The sequence below is a fragment of the Magnolia sinica genome, chromosome 2, assembly GCF_029962835.1.
Source record: "Magnolia sinica isolate HGM2019 chromosome 2, MsV1, whole genome shotgun sequence".
Classification (NCBI taxonomy): Eukaryota; Viridiplantae; Streptophyta; class Magnoliopsida; order Magnoliales; family Magnoliaceae; genus Magnolia; species Magnolia sinica.
Window position 1 is genome coordinate 37,064,991 of NC_080574.1, and position 14,180 is coordinate 37,079,170.

At 38.9% G+C, this 14,180-nt stretch overlaps 1 protein-coding gene and 1 long non-coding RNA gene across 7 annotated transcripts; both read left to right on the forward strand.

The window, feature by feature from the left end:
* Positions 1–763: 763 nt before the first annotated feature.
* Positions 764–7,454, forward strand: LOC131236966 (uncharacterized). Of its 6 annotated transcripts, none has more exons than XR_009166961.1 (7): positions 764–836; positions 2,782–2,915; positions 3,430–3,511; positions 3,917–3,981; positions 4,227–4,259; positions 5,515–5,594; positions 5,714–6,032. It is a non-coding gene; the product is annotated as an uncharacterized LOC131236966 (long non-coding RNA). The 6 variants fall into 6 exon arrangements; XR_009166960.1 differs by lacking the exon at positions 764–836 and adding an exon at positions 1,142–1,850; XR_009166962.1 differs by lacking the exon at positions 764–836 and adding an exon at positions 6,710–7,454 and having other exon boundaries at positions 2,629–2,915; positions 5,714–5,869.
* A 171-nt stretch (positions 7,455–7,625) lies between these two features.
* Positions 7,626–9,818, forward strand: LOC131228502 (ribonuclease TUDOR 1-like). The gene is made up of 6 exons (XM_058224189.1): positions 7,626–8,250; positions 8,335–8,618; positions 8,736–8,966; positions 9,041–9,229; positions 9,313–9,393; positions 9,479–9,818. Exons 2-6 carry the CDS (start codon positions 8,445–8,447, stop codon positions 9,554–9,556), a joined length of 753 nt encoding a protein of 250 aa, XP_058080172.1. The 5' UTR covers positions 7,626–8,250; positions 8,335–8,444; the 3' UTR covers positions 9,557–9,818.
* Positions 9,819–14,180: the final 4,362 nt, after the last annotated feature.

The following is a 14,180-nucleotide window of genomic DNA, read 5'->3' on the forward strand; positions in this document are numbered from 1 at the left end:
AAACCTTTTGGACGGTGTGGATGTCATACACAAACGTCGGCCCCACACTACTCAACCACAACACTTTTAAAAAATACTAACCAAGCACTTTGGTCATTGAGCCATCCAACCAGACGATCTGAGGATCATTTTGCAAATTCAAAACTTTCAAGGCCTTTTTTCATAAATTCAGATTCTTTTATTTTATTCATAAAAATCCTTGCTTTTTAACCCTTTAAAACAAGCTATATATATACACATGCATGCAACACTAATCATCCACAGAGAGAGAGAGAGAGAGAGAGAGAGAGAGAGAGAGAGAGAGCATTTCAACCACCCTCATTCTTGAATCAATCTGAAATGCAAGAGGAAGAAGAAATCTATTGCCTGCGTTGTGAACTGCTGATCTTTGGCTCCCTATACAGTTGCACCCACTACAAGAAAGTGTAGCTTAGCTGACTGATGGGGCTACCGTTTGCTGGCAGCCGGTTTTAATAGCTGCGGGTAAAGGGTCCCATAAGAAGAAGAAAACAAAAAATCCTACCTTCATTTCCGCCTCCTCATCTCCAACCGCGCGCTGATTCTCCCTCTCCAGTCCCTCAAGCTCTCCGCTCGCTCTTCCTCCCTCTCCCTCTCCCTCTCCCTCTCCCTCTCGCGCACTTTCCCTCTCCCTCCCTCTTTCTGCCTCTCCGCTCGCTCTCCCTCTCCCTCTCCCTCCCTCTCTCTATTCCTATCTCTCTCTCTCTCTCTCTCAAATTCCCAGACATCTCTCTCTCTCTCTCTCTCTCTCTCTCTCTATCTCCTCGGTCCTTTGCTGCAGTTCGGCCTTCCGCTGCTCGTGATTCTTCGATTCTAAGGTATGATGTAAACCTTTTCCCTTATTGCTGTTGCTTTCTGCAATTTAGACTACCTGATTAGGGATTTGCATTGTCGAAACCCTTTTTGGGGTTAGCATGCTTTTGTTTGCAGGTATATTGTCGGATAGTTTCCAGTTGCCCTGGCTTGAAACAGTTTGACCATTAGTTTGGGACAGATAATGGGAGCCTGTGAAATGCAGTTTCTATTTGTGCAGTCTCAGGTACTCGGTAGACCACCAAAAAGAAGATGCAGTTGTGATTTTGGGGTATACCCAAATAGTTCTCAAAGCATGCCAAAGTTTAGTGCTGTTTTGTTTTTTATATGAATTCTGTTTTCTACGGATGACTATATAGATTTGGATGACTATATAGATTTTATATGAATTCTATTCAGTGCTGTTTTGTTTTTTTTTTTTTTTTGTTTTTTTTTTTTTCTTTATTCACTTTTAACTTAGAAGGTAAAAAGCTATTCTCAAGCTACAATATTACAATTTTTGCTTAGATCTATGCTATGGCTTTCTAATCATGTAATAAATGCTGGCTTAACAATGCCAATAATCTCAGTCTTAAAAGATGTTAATTCTCATGCTTCTTTATATTAGGAACAAATAGACTAAGCAATTCTACTTCATATTTTCTGTTTAGTTGAATCTGCAATTTTATTTAACACATTTAGTACTTGTTTGGTAGATCCAAAAATATGTTCATCTCATTTTAGCTAACAATAATTATGTATTAGAGATTGTTATCTGTATCACATAATCACTTTTAACATGAACTCATTATCTATTAGAGATCAAGATTAATGCATAGTTTTTGTTAACCAAAATGAGATCAACTCATTTTTTAGGTGTCTACCAAACAGGGCCTTAGGTGAGTTGATAATGTTTGTTTGGAGTAGTAAACATTATGCAAATATCATTTTCTATTTTTAAATTAATCAATTTGAAGCTTTCTTTGTGCAGATATCTTTATGGCCATGTTACACTTTCCTTTTGTCCAGCATTTTCATGGGTATTTACATATTTCCAACACTATCATTTTTGACTTGCCATCTGCTAGTATCCAACCTGTTTTGATAAAATTAGATCCAAAACTTTTGTGACCCACAAAAAAAAAAAAGAAGTTTATAATGGTCTTCCACCACTGTTTTGTATGTTGTGGTCCACCTGAAATTTGCATGTAGTTCATCTTCTGGCCCATGCCATAAAGTTTGTATATTGTTTACACCATTAAAAACCATAAACTGAAATGGATCTGCTGCAGATGTTACTGTTAAAGAAGGTGGTATCCATGAGGCTCTATTTTGGAATTATTTCCTCCTCAATTATCTCTTAATAAAAATCTCTTGTTATATCTCATCATATTGTCAGGATTCTTGATAAAAAGAAGGAAAAAAAGAAGAAGAAATGTTTCTGAGGACCTGGACCTGGAACTGATTGGGTTCAACAATCCTTTGGTACCCATTGGGTCTTTGGACCTTGGTTTCCAGTGGGTCTGGTTCAGGTTCATGTTAAACAAGGGCATTTACATGATTGTGCCACTTGAATGGATTGATTAGATCACGCACATGTTTACCACATAACGGCTTCACTACAAATTGAAAAGCAAGGCACTACCGGATTGTCATGAACTGTGGACCGGCGAGCAGTTCTCGGGAACAAAGATTGCAAGGACTCTTCACCAACCCAAATGTCCTCCCCAAAACTAATATTCTCCCCATTCCCGAGGACAAAGCCCATTCCTTCAACAAAATTTGACTTCATAGAAATAATCTCAAGGCTCTAGACATGGAGGATTACCTAATACACCATGCCTCCCACTGAATCTTTTCCCTTTTTCATTGTTTGGCATGGAATCCATGGTTTCAGACACGCCTTAGTTCTTGGAGAAGTTCTAAACTAGAAATCAATATCTCTTTTTCATTTGTGGTTTGTTGTTTTAGGTGAGATGGATGGCAAGGAACAGAGTGAAATTGAATCTGCAGCAGAGTTGTTTTGGTGAAGCCACTCACAGCTGAACTTCTGTTGGAAGCGATCCAGACAACCAGTTCTAACTGAAAAATGTGCCTAAACAGTGGTATGGGCATGGATTTCAATGAGACATTTTCTTTGATTTCTCTTTCTTTCTCATTACTATGTTCATGTAGATATGTTTTTGGAGATTTATACAAACTTGAATTATCTTCAATTAAGAAAGAGTAGTTCTTGTAACTGGGGGTGTTGGGATAGCAAAAACTGCTACAGCTGCTCACAGGGGTGGTTATCAGGAATCAACTCTGTATATGCACCGTTCATTTGGTGGGCCCCACCATGTGTTGTGATAAAAATCAGAACAGTCCTGTCATCAGCTGGGGGAACATGTACGTTAAGGGTGTGGACTGGTGGACATTTTTTTTCCCTAACCATCTTATACATGAACTCAGCCAAGGACATGTCCAGCCTGATTTTTGGGCCGTGTGTATGCGCAAGCAGCACCAGATCAATGGCCCTGCATCAAACATATGCCACACTAGCACATGTACAAGAAATACGAATTGGATGAAATGAACGACAGATCTGGCCTGATGTTTTTTGCCATAATGCATATGCAGAAGCACCACCAGTCAACAGTCCGGAGATCGTAAAGAGTAGTATCCAGATGGCTTCCTGCACTTTTCTCCAATGACATAGTTGGTGATGAAGCTGTCTTGATTATGTTGATATGGTGGGCCACAATGTGGATGATGAGACAACTGTTTGACTATCCAATTGTTGTGAATTTTACTTTGTTGAGTGTAGACGACTGCTATTGACTCTTCCTTTGGTAGGCCACTACTTGTGTGAGGGTTCCTGAAGTCCAATCCTATTCTCTCTGGGATATGGCTAGGAGTATATATATCCATCTTCTCCTACTTGTATTGGCCATCTGATTACTGGATCAGACTGACTTCTGGGCCTGGGCAACAGTTCCATCATCATCTCATTTTTATTTATTTATTTATTTTTATTGTGATTTTTTTTAATGTTATATAGATATGTTATATGTATACAAACATGCTACAAGGGTTTAATTGTGTTTACTTCATTTGTATCATGCAGAAGGCTTCCGTCTACAAATGTTCAGTCACCTGACATAAATGCACCGTAGTTCTGGAAATGAGAAGGTATTCCATTCATATGAGTTTTTAGACCATTTCCACCTTTTTATCTGGAGAATTCCACACTTGGATGCTCAAACTACATTTTGTTGTTGTTCAATTTATATAGTCCTACTTAGTGACATTGATAATTAGTGGAGCAATTAGCTGCTTTGCTGGTGAGTTTTTGTTCTGGAGAAGATAAGTTCAATTTATATAGTCCTACTTAGTGACATTGATAATTCATATTAATTGCACTTCTCTTGTTTCAGGATGGAAAAATTGGTACCTTGGAAGACAAGCAGGTGAGCTGTGGCCTGGACTCTGTACTTTGTATAAAATGATAGGATGAAACCAAAATCTTATTTGGTGCTTCATCTACAATGTGATATATTGCTATTCTGTTTGCTTATACCAGTTGATGTTTATGAAAAAAATATGATCATTCACTGTTTGATACATGTATGGGTTCTAATCATGCATTTGTAAATGTGAATGCACGTACTATGATTTCTTTGTGGATTCAAAGTGTGAAAACTTGATAAATGAAGATGTCTGCTAATTACAAATTACAATTTAAAAGTATACATAGAGAATGATTAATGGCTGGACGAATTTGTTTCCCATTTGTAACTGTGTGGTAGCCTCAATCTGTATATTTGTGTATCCTTCTTGATAATTTTGGTTCCTTGTGATATTTGAATGCATAATGTTATGGTTTTGCCTCTGTTTTGATTCTAGGATCCTAGCCTCATTATGGAATGGCAGTTGGTTCTGTAATGATATTTGAATCCTGTTATTGATCTTTTCCTCTGGGAGTTCCATGATCTGCTGCTGGAAAGATCTTCTTGTCCCCTTAGTTCTCTATGTGTTGGATCTTCCAATATAAATGTGATCTTCCATGACCTGCCTTAGTAGTTGATTGAACCTCAGTTGATTCCACACTTTTGACTTTTCTTTTTCATGGCATTGAGCTAGGGATGATCCTCTAATACTGGATTTACCAGACAGTTTCTTTCATCATTGCATTTGGATATGTAGATTGGGCACGCTGAAAGTTCATCTAAGCAACAAAGTAATCCTTATTTTTAATCAATTTGCACCTTCTTGTTATTTCAGTTTGCTGAAGCCCATGTTCCTGAAACATTTCAAATCCAGCCAAAGCAGGTTAGACAATAGTTGGGCCTGGTCAGCCCAGCCCACTTTCACCTATATACCTGGCTCTCCAGCAAGTTTGGTGTGAAGAATGAGTTTTTAGTTCATTGAGTGTTTCTTACCAATTTTATCTTATTTTTTTATTGTTATTATGTAGTTCTATCTCAGATTCTCATTCTCATTGCTGGATTTGGAGTCGATTAGTTATATATACTCTGCTTCTCACATTCTGTTTCCTCATACAGTAGTGAAGGTGCTGGCAATCTGAAGATTTTGCATTTACGTATTTCTATTTTGTTGATGAATTACTTTACTATGAATAATTGCACATCATTTTTAGGCTTTAACCAGAGATTTAATTTGTACTCTCTAGATTTTATAGGTGATGCTGCTTGCACATTTCAGGCGATTGATGAGAGAGTTTACACATATGCATGACCAAGTTGCTCATCCAACCTGATTCTTGGACCAAGCATAAGTTGTGGGTTAGTTTGCCTGCAATTTGTTATGACCAAGTAAATCTAATTTGCAAGTTCCTTGCCATCCAATCTTTTGCAATCTCTTTTCCTGGGCAATTGATGTTTTATTTTCCTGTCTTTTGTAGGGCAACCATCGAGAGATTAGACAGGAGCTTCAAGTAAGATTTTTGGAGCATCTTTCGCACTACACCAAAATCGTTTATCAGGAACAGCTAGGGCTTTGATTTGAGAACAATTTTAAGCCGTTCCTGATTGCACACGGTTCTACACTGTTTTTAAGTGTAGGCATAACTCGAAACCAGGAAGTGTACATGCTTCCACCTTATTAGGGCTCTTTGCTCCCCCTTTTCTTCAATCTCATCTCGCGTCTCTCTCTCTCTCTCTCTCTCTCACTCCCCCTTTTCTTCAATCTCTCAATCTCTCTCTCTCTCTCTCTCTCTCTCTCTCTCTGATGTAGAACGTATCACAGATACGTTCCCAGCATGGTTGAGCCAAAAGAAGATGGACGGTGAATTAACCATAACTTTTGATCCGGGTATCGTTATGGGGCATGCAACCTATCAATCTTTACTGAAACGGGCCATCCGAGGTGAACCGACCCACATAGTGGGTCGCATCTGTCCGTTTCGTCAGAAAACGTGCGCTTTCAGCTCAAAAATGAATTTTTAGAAAAATTTTACTATTTTTAGTAATTCCGAATTTTTTAATATTTTTTAGAGTTTTAGATTTTCTTTCCTTTTAGAAATAACTTTTAGTTATACTAGGACTCTTCTAGAGAAAATTTATTTACAATTTTTATTTTTAGAAATTAGGCCTTAGAAGAGTTTTATTAGAATTAGGATTTTTATTAGAGTTAGAATTTTGCTATTTTTGGTAATTACGAATTTTAGTTTTTTTTTTTTATTTTAATGGTGTAAGGACACACATTATAGGATCATCAATTATTCATCAATCAATTTCGAATTTATTAGAATTTATTTCTATTTTCTGCTTTCTTTCCTTGTGGATTCGAGAAGTCTCTGTGAGGAGTCCAGAGAAGTTCCGTGGATTCGGAATAGTTATCCTCTTGAGGAAGATGGTGCTCGACCTCACGTCCTCCCCTGCGTCACTCTCTCTCTCAGGTTTTAATGGTGGTCGAATGTCTGAGTGTGGAAGAACCCAACCAATCCCTGCCATTTCTAATCCTCTTGGATCGAGATCTCTTCCAATCTCAATGGCTTCTGCGTCTGCTCTGCCTCCTCCTTCATACGCTCATGAGATCCAAGACCAGTATGACGAGAAAGAGGATTTCGCCGAATGCAAATGCGCTTTCATTACAGTAGCTCTCTGCCCTTGCCTCATGATTCTCATCATTGTCATCATTGTCGTGTCGATCGTCCTTATGGTAAAGCTCCGCATCTTCCGCCACATCCCTGTCCACTGTCTCTCCAGTCTCATTTCTAGGAAGAAATGCCATGCCTGAATGATTCTTTTGGAGTGCTGATTACATGTCTCTGTTTATATAGATATGCTAGTTCTGAAAATTAATCTAAGGAATTGGGGTGTTACGATTTTTTGATTGCTAGAAATAGCAATTAGACCAGAATTCATCAGTTTGTTGAGAAAATCATAGCCACACCTTTGATTTAATCAGTATCAGGAGATTTACATGGATTTCTAAAATGATGGCCTAATCCCATCTCATTACTATTTATGGCATGCATAGCTTCATGTTTTCTTTTGCTTTGTGGAAAGGAGGGAAACTTGTTACTTAAAAAAAAAAAGTTGCTTGTAAAGCATCTAACAATGTAATTCGATTTGGAATCCCTTGATTCCAGTGCTGTAGAAAGCTGTTGTCTTAAGGAAGCAACTCTCCTGCAATCCTTCATACTCACAGATCTGATTTACCAAAATGGAAGCCAGGTGTTACAACTGGTTGTTGGTGTTTTTGATTCCCTCTATCAAGTTAGCTTTAGATGCATTTGATAAGGTCATGCAAACTTAGATGAAGGGGAAAAATATATATCATAATAAAACTTTAGTGGCTAGCACTACAAATATCAGCTTGATTAAAAACTTTTGTGGCTCGCGGTCCACTTGAGATTTGGATCTATTTCATTTTTGGGCTCATGCCATAAGATGATTTGGAAAAACAAATATCAGCATGCTGCAAGTGTAGGATTCTTCAGACACAATACTTCTTATGCTTAGAAGAATGTAATAGAGTTTTCCTAATCTTGTTTGATTTTATGACAGTTGTAATATTGGATCAATTAATTATGATTGATACAATTAATTTTTGCAAAAGGTGGGCCTCTCATGCACAGCTTTATCAGGCCATGCATATATTCTATCAAACATTTTATATTTCCTTAGTAGTTGATTGACCCTCCAAGTCCAAAAAAAGAAAAAAAAAAAAGTAGTTCCACACTTTTGAGTTTTCATTTTCATGGTATTGAGGCAGGGATGATCCTCTAATACTGGATTTACCAGACAGTTTCTTTCAGCATTGCATTTGGATATGTGGATTGGGTATGCTGAAAGTTCATCTAAGCAATAAAGTAATCCTTATTTTTAATCAATTTGCACCTTCTTGTTGTTTCATTTTGCTGAAGCCCATGTTCCTGAAACATTTCAAATCCAGACAATTGGTACTGCTTATTGAATTTTCTATAATCCATGTGTATGTTAAATGCCTCGATGACGGATTTGAATCACTAAAATTCCATCTAACCAGACCATGATCAATATATACCCTTGTGTTCAGTTTCTATGTAGGTAAGCAGATATTTACAAGAAAAAGCTTGTGTGGTTGATAGGTTGCAATCACTTGAGTGGTTTTGTTAACATCATTTCAACTTTAGGTTGCTTGCATTTATGATGAGTAGGTTTTTCTTGATGTTTCATGTGTTGACTATTACAAAAGATTTTGAGGAAAGGTCAAATTATTATGACACATTGCTTGCTGCTGAATCTCGTGCAATCAATGGAAAGAAAGGGATCCATTCTGCAAAGGATCCCCCAGTCATGCATGTAACGGACCTGCTGACGGTCAGAAAGTTGAACCTTCTTGTTTCCTTGTACTTTCTATCATGTTTGGTTCTATAAAATGATCTCTTCTGGAATGAAATTGTTCCTTCAGAACTTGCTAAAAAAATATATTTTGAGGCATCTGCAAAAAAAGCTAAAGATTTCTTGCCCGTCTTGCAACAGAGTAAAAGGCTACCCGCTGTTGTGGATTACGTCCTTAGTGGTCATCGGTTTAAATTGCTGATCTGCAAGGAAACTTGCAGCATTCCATTCTCATTCTCTGGTGTTAGATGCCCCAGCCGCGATGAGCCTTTCTCAGATGAAGCAATTGCCTTCATGAGAAGAAAGATCTTGCAGAGGGATGTAGAGGTACCGTGTTTTGCCTCGGTTTATTCCATTTTACTTCATGTTTAGTGCTGTTAAATTTCTGTAATTTTGTGTAGATTGAATTCGAAACAGTTGATAGAACTGGAACCTTCTTGGGTTCTTTATGGGAATCAAAGACCAACATGGCTGTGGTTCTTCTAGAGTCTGGGTTGGTAAGGCTTCAAACTGCTTTTGGTGCTGACAGGATTCCTGATTCTCACCTACTTGCAAAGGCTGAGCTGTCTGCAAAAAACCAGAGATTGAAGGTTAGTGCTTAAGGTGCTTCGTGATTTAGAAAGTCAATGCCGAGCTTGCTCACTTTGTGTTTGCTGACACATATTTATTGCAGATTTGGAAAAATCATGTTGAAGGACAGGAAGCTACTAATGGGTCATCAGTGGCTAAGACCAAACAGAAGGAAGTGCTTAAGGTGCTGTGTGATTTTCACTTGAGCAATGGCTTGTTTTATTTCTCTAGGTGGATAATTGACTTGCCTTCCTGATCTTTACTTTCAGGTGGTGGTTACTGAGGTACTGGGCGGTGGCAAGTTTCATGTCCAAACAGTTGGAGATCAGAAAGTGGCTATTATTTAGCAGCAACTAGCTTCATTGACCTTCTGAGATCCTCCTGTCATTGGCGCTTTTAATCCTAAGAAGGGGGATATTGTCCTTGCTCAGTTCAGTGCAGATAATTCTTGGAACAGGGCCATGGTGAGACTCTCATTAACTACAAAAAGTGGCTCCTTTTATGTTCTGGAAAAGTTGGTGGCAATCACTAGTTGTCAGTAAGCAGTATTTATAATTTTATTGGCTTTGATGCACCATCTGGCATAGCTGTGGTTGGGTTAAGCAATCACTAGTTTCTTCTATCAAGATAACGATGATTTTGGCCCCTTGATGTATCTATTCTTGTTTTTTTCCCCTTTATTAACAATTTTTCATGTGTTAAAAAAAAGGGAATATAATGAAGAATATTGCTTCAAATAGTCTGCAAACATTAGTAATTAAATTTAGAATGTTGTAAACACTAACATATATTTGTTTTATAAAAGCAAATTACCAGCATTCAACCGAATATGAATGACATACTGTGGATGAGATACTTGTATGCCATGTCTTGCAAATTAGGAAATATGAATTTGCATCCTAACTTGTATCTGGAGTCTGTATCCATCCTGCCTTGGAGCATTGTTGTTCTTGCTTGCTTTGGAGATTTTAGATATTGCCTTCATGAAATTTCTTTTAGCTATTTTCCCTGTAATTTAAAATTATTTTTGGAAATTGCAGTTGATTTTATTTTAGTTCATTAGGGGGTGTTTGGCGCATGGCATTGGGAAGGATTAGGTGGGATGGGATTCAAAAAACATAATTATTACACATGGCAGGGATTGTCTCCTAATACCATGGGATAAGCTTAATTCCATGCTATGTTTGTAATACAGTGGTACATTGAATGGATATACCTACCATCATTTGAAACTATTGAGAATAACACATATGTGTTATATCTAAACTGTTCATTTGTTTTGTAACCTCATTTTATGGCATGGGCCTAAAAATGAGGCAGATCCAAAACTTCTGAGTTTGAATCCGAGAAAAACATGCATGTTTATGTTGTTTCAATAGAATCCCCATCATCTACTTTTGCCCCATGTTTCTTTCATGCTAGAAATGCCCATCAGCCTAGGATCCTTCATGATGCGAGCAAGAATATGGGGCTAGACCTTCTCAAGCAGTATAATCAGATTTTTGTTACCTCTGCTTGTATCTTCCTTGAATTAGTTCCCCCCCTCACACTTGTCTTTTAATTTCTGGTTAAAAGACAATTAGCTTGTCTTTTAAGACAATGTGAAACTAATTTTTTGAACCCCACTCAGCAGGCTATGCATTTACCGTGGCTACGATACCAATGGCCACGGTTGTATTGTGGGGCCAGTCATATTTAGCTACGGATTTTATCCGTAGCTTTTGATCATTTTTGCAAAAAAACTGACGATTTAGCGGCGTCCAGCACAACTGTCAGTAAAGGTCCTGGCAGCCGGTAAAGCCTTTACCGACTGAGGCTTTACCGGCTGTTAGCTGACCGCAGGCAAAGTCTTTGACGGCGGTTTTCTTGGCCTTTGCCGGCGGTTTTGACCGCCGGTAAAGGCCAGTTTTCTTGTAGTGACCCCATGCAATTTCTTCCTTCATGAATCATGCACAAAAACACCACATCAGATCCAACACCCAGCGCATCCGGAGCGTCCCCTCACTCTCCTTGCTGTGCCCGAGTACGAATCCGGCTTCTTCAAATGTGATGCCTGTGGTGATAGCGGTGGTGCCTTCTCATTCAATTGCTCCATTTGCCAATTCGATCTCCACGTCCAATGCGTTTCCCTTCCCCACACTGTGGCTCACCAAGCCCACTCACATGATCTCAACGTCACGTTCGGTTTCCCTTATGATGAGACAGAGGGAACGAGCTTCTGTTGCGATGTATGCTACATCACAGTGGACCGTCAGTACTGGTTCTACTATTGTGCAGGTTGTAATGTAGGGACCCACTTGAATTGTGCGAGAGCTGAGGACCGTCGGGAATTTGATCATGATGTTCATCGATCTGAGCAAGAGTCTGGTCATGTCGATGATCAATCTGAGCATGATTCTGATCATGACGATGAGCAATTTGATCATCATGAAACCAATCCTGATGATGATCAATCCAAGCAGGAGTTCGATGATCAATCTGAGCTGGAGTCGCTTATGCTCCATAACTGTGTACTGTCGAACCAACTGAAGATGATGAGAAATCAAGAACGGCTAAATGCAATGTGCCGCCAACAATTGAAATCGTTTTATTCTTGGTTTTGAGAATCAAAGATGAAAATAAGAGCATTGCAGTTTAGAAGTCTAGAAGAATTAGGGATTCTTTGAAGGCCAATATGTTGTTCTTTGGATTGGAGCAAGCATTAAATTTCCCTGAGTTTTCGATTTGAATTTCGTGAATATGTTGTAATAAGCGATGCTAGTTAGAGTGTTTTGTAACCTGTCCGTTGTGCTGTAACTTTTTTTTCAATTTTCTCCTTGCCTTTGAGGTTTCTCTGCCATTTAATAAGTATTAATTATTATTATTATTATTATCAGTGATGATTTGGGGTTAGGCATGTTATATTGAGGAGAGACTTGGCTGCGACCCAGAACTAGGGATGTGGGTGCGATCTTCACCGTATCGCCTACCTTGATGTATGCAATGTATATCCACACTGTCCATCTATTTTCCAGCTTCTTTTAGGGCTTGGTCCCAAAAATTAAGAAGACACAATTTTCAGGTGGTAAACACCACAGGAAACAGTGGTAGCAATTAACATTAAAAACTTCCTAGAGATCACCGTAATGTTTTTTGACCATCCAACTTGACAAGGTCACGTAGACCTTGATGAAAGGAAAAGACAAATATCAGCTTGATCCAAAACTTTTATTACTCAAAAGGTTTTTAATAGTCCATAATTAACCACTATTTCATACTGTGTGGTTCACCTGAAATATTTAAAAATAAGCTGGAAAAAAGATATAGGTAGTATGCATATACATTGCATACATCTAGGTGGGCCCTATGGTCAGGGTCGCACCCACATCACGGGTTCCAAGGTTGCAGCCAAAGTCCTGTTCAACCCACGCGATTTGATAAACAAGAGAAGTGTGAAACAGTTTGATGCAGGCGGCATGTAGACCAAACTAATTTAACCAATCTCCACAATTGATTTTCATATGACTTGGATTAAAACCATTCAATGGCCTAGATTTTTAAGGAATCGTGTGTGGATAGTATTTGTTTGTTTGTATTTTTTAAAATCTTAGGGACCATGATCATTGTTTGTAATGTTGTAGCCCACTTAATTATTGGATTGGCATTATCTTTGTTATGGTACATTGTTGGATGTCATACACACCACATGAGCCCCGCAATACCACACTTCATTTTATCAGAGCCGAAGGTCTCGGGTTCGAGACTCCTCACCGAGGGTGATTACTGCAGAGGCATTTTCACTCGGGCATGAGTAGGGTAGCCTATAGGATGCAGGGACACACTTGAGGTGGGCGGCCTGTGTGAGGCGGGTGGGTCGTGAGAGGCAGGCCCCACCCGTTTGAGGCGGGTGACTTGTGTGAAGCGGTACCCATGTGATTGGGGGGCTACGAGGGAGGTTCTATCGAGGTTCTAACCCATGTGATTGGGGGGCTACGAGGGAGGTTCTATCGAGGTTCTAACCCATGTGATGTGGGGCCTGGACTATGAGATAAAGGGATTAATTCACCATGCTATTAGTTTGAACTTTTAAAACAAGTAAAAAAAAAAAAAAAAAAAAAAAAAAAAAAAAAAAAAAAAATAGTAAATTTAGAAAGATCCCGAGAAGGTCATTAAATTATAAAATTGACTTATAACTTAAGTAAGTCGACTAAGTGCGTCCTATGATTCAAGACCTAGTCACATCCACAGTCCAGTTTTCAAGTGAATTGGCTCAAAATCTCATTGACATGACCTTTGAGTTCATTCACTAGGTGCCTAGATTCAATGTGGTCTCACTGGACGGGTGGGCCTGTTGGGCTGGCCTTGTTGAAAGAATGATTTTGTTGATCAGGCTGGGCCCACTGGTTGGGGTGGGCATGGTCCAACCGTACTTGAAACTTTGATGTTGTTGATCCAGACATGACCCATTAATGGCCCGATTAAGCAGGCTGTTGCTTCTCAACTCGAAACTTGGCCAAGTCAACTTGGCTTATTGACTCGACATGAATTGAGATGATTCGATCAAGCCACTCGCCTAGCTAGCTGTTTTTTAGTAAAATATAAATAACGCAGAGGTGTGTGCACACTTGCTCTCTACATCATAAGCACGTCAACTGTGTTCAATCTTTGGGCTTTTATTTATCTCTATTGAGATTAACCATCACATAAAATAATTTATATATATTTAGTTATTCCCATCACATAAATGGTTTGAATAATTGAAATATGACCTGAGAATGAGCAAATGTCTTTTAATTATACACATGGTGAATGAGAACTGCTTAGTAGCCCACTTGATGATTGGACTGGGCCATGCATCATTAGCCTGTGCTCCGTCCGGCCCAAACACTAGGCTCAGATTTCAATCCCAGGCCTGGATCTATAGGGTCAGGCTGCCCTAGCCCATTGCCACCCCAGCTCCTTGGCCCCTTTTACATAGGTTAGGATCTCCCT

Coding starts and splice junctions, on each gene's coding strand:
- LOC131228502 (XM_058224189.1), top strand. CDS start 8,445: ATGATGAGTAGGTTTTTCTTGATGTTTCATGTGTTGACTATTACAAAA. Junction 8,619..8,735: donor ATGTAACGGACCTGCTGACG/GTCAGAAAGTTG, acceptor ATATATTTTGAG/GCATCTGCAAAAAAAGCTAA. Junction 9,230..9,312: donor CAAAAAACCAGAGATTGAAG/GTTAGTGCTTAA, acceptor TATTTATTGCAG/ATTTGGAAAAATCATGTTGA.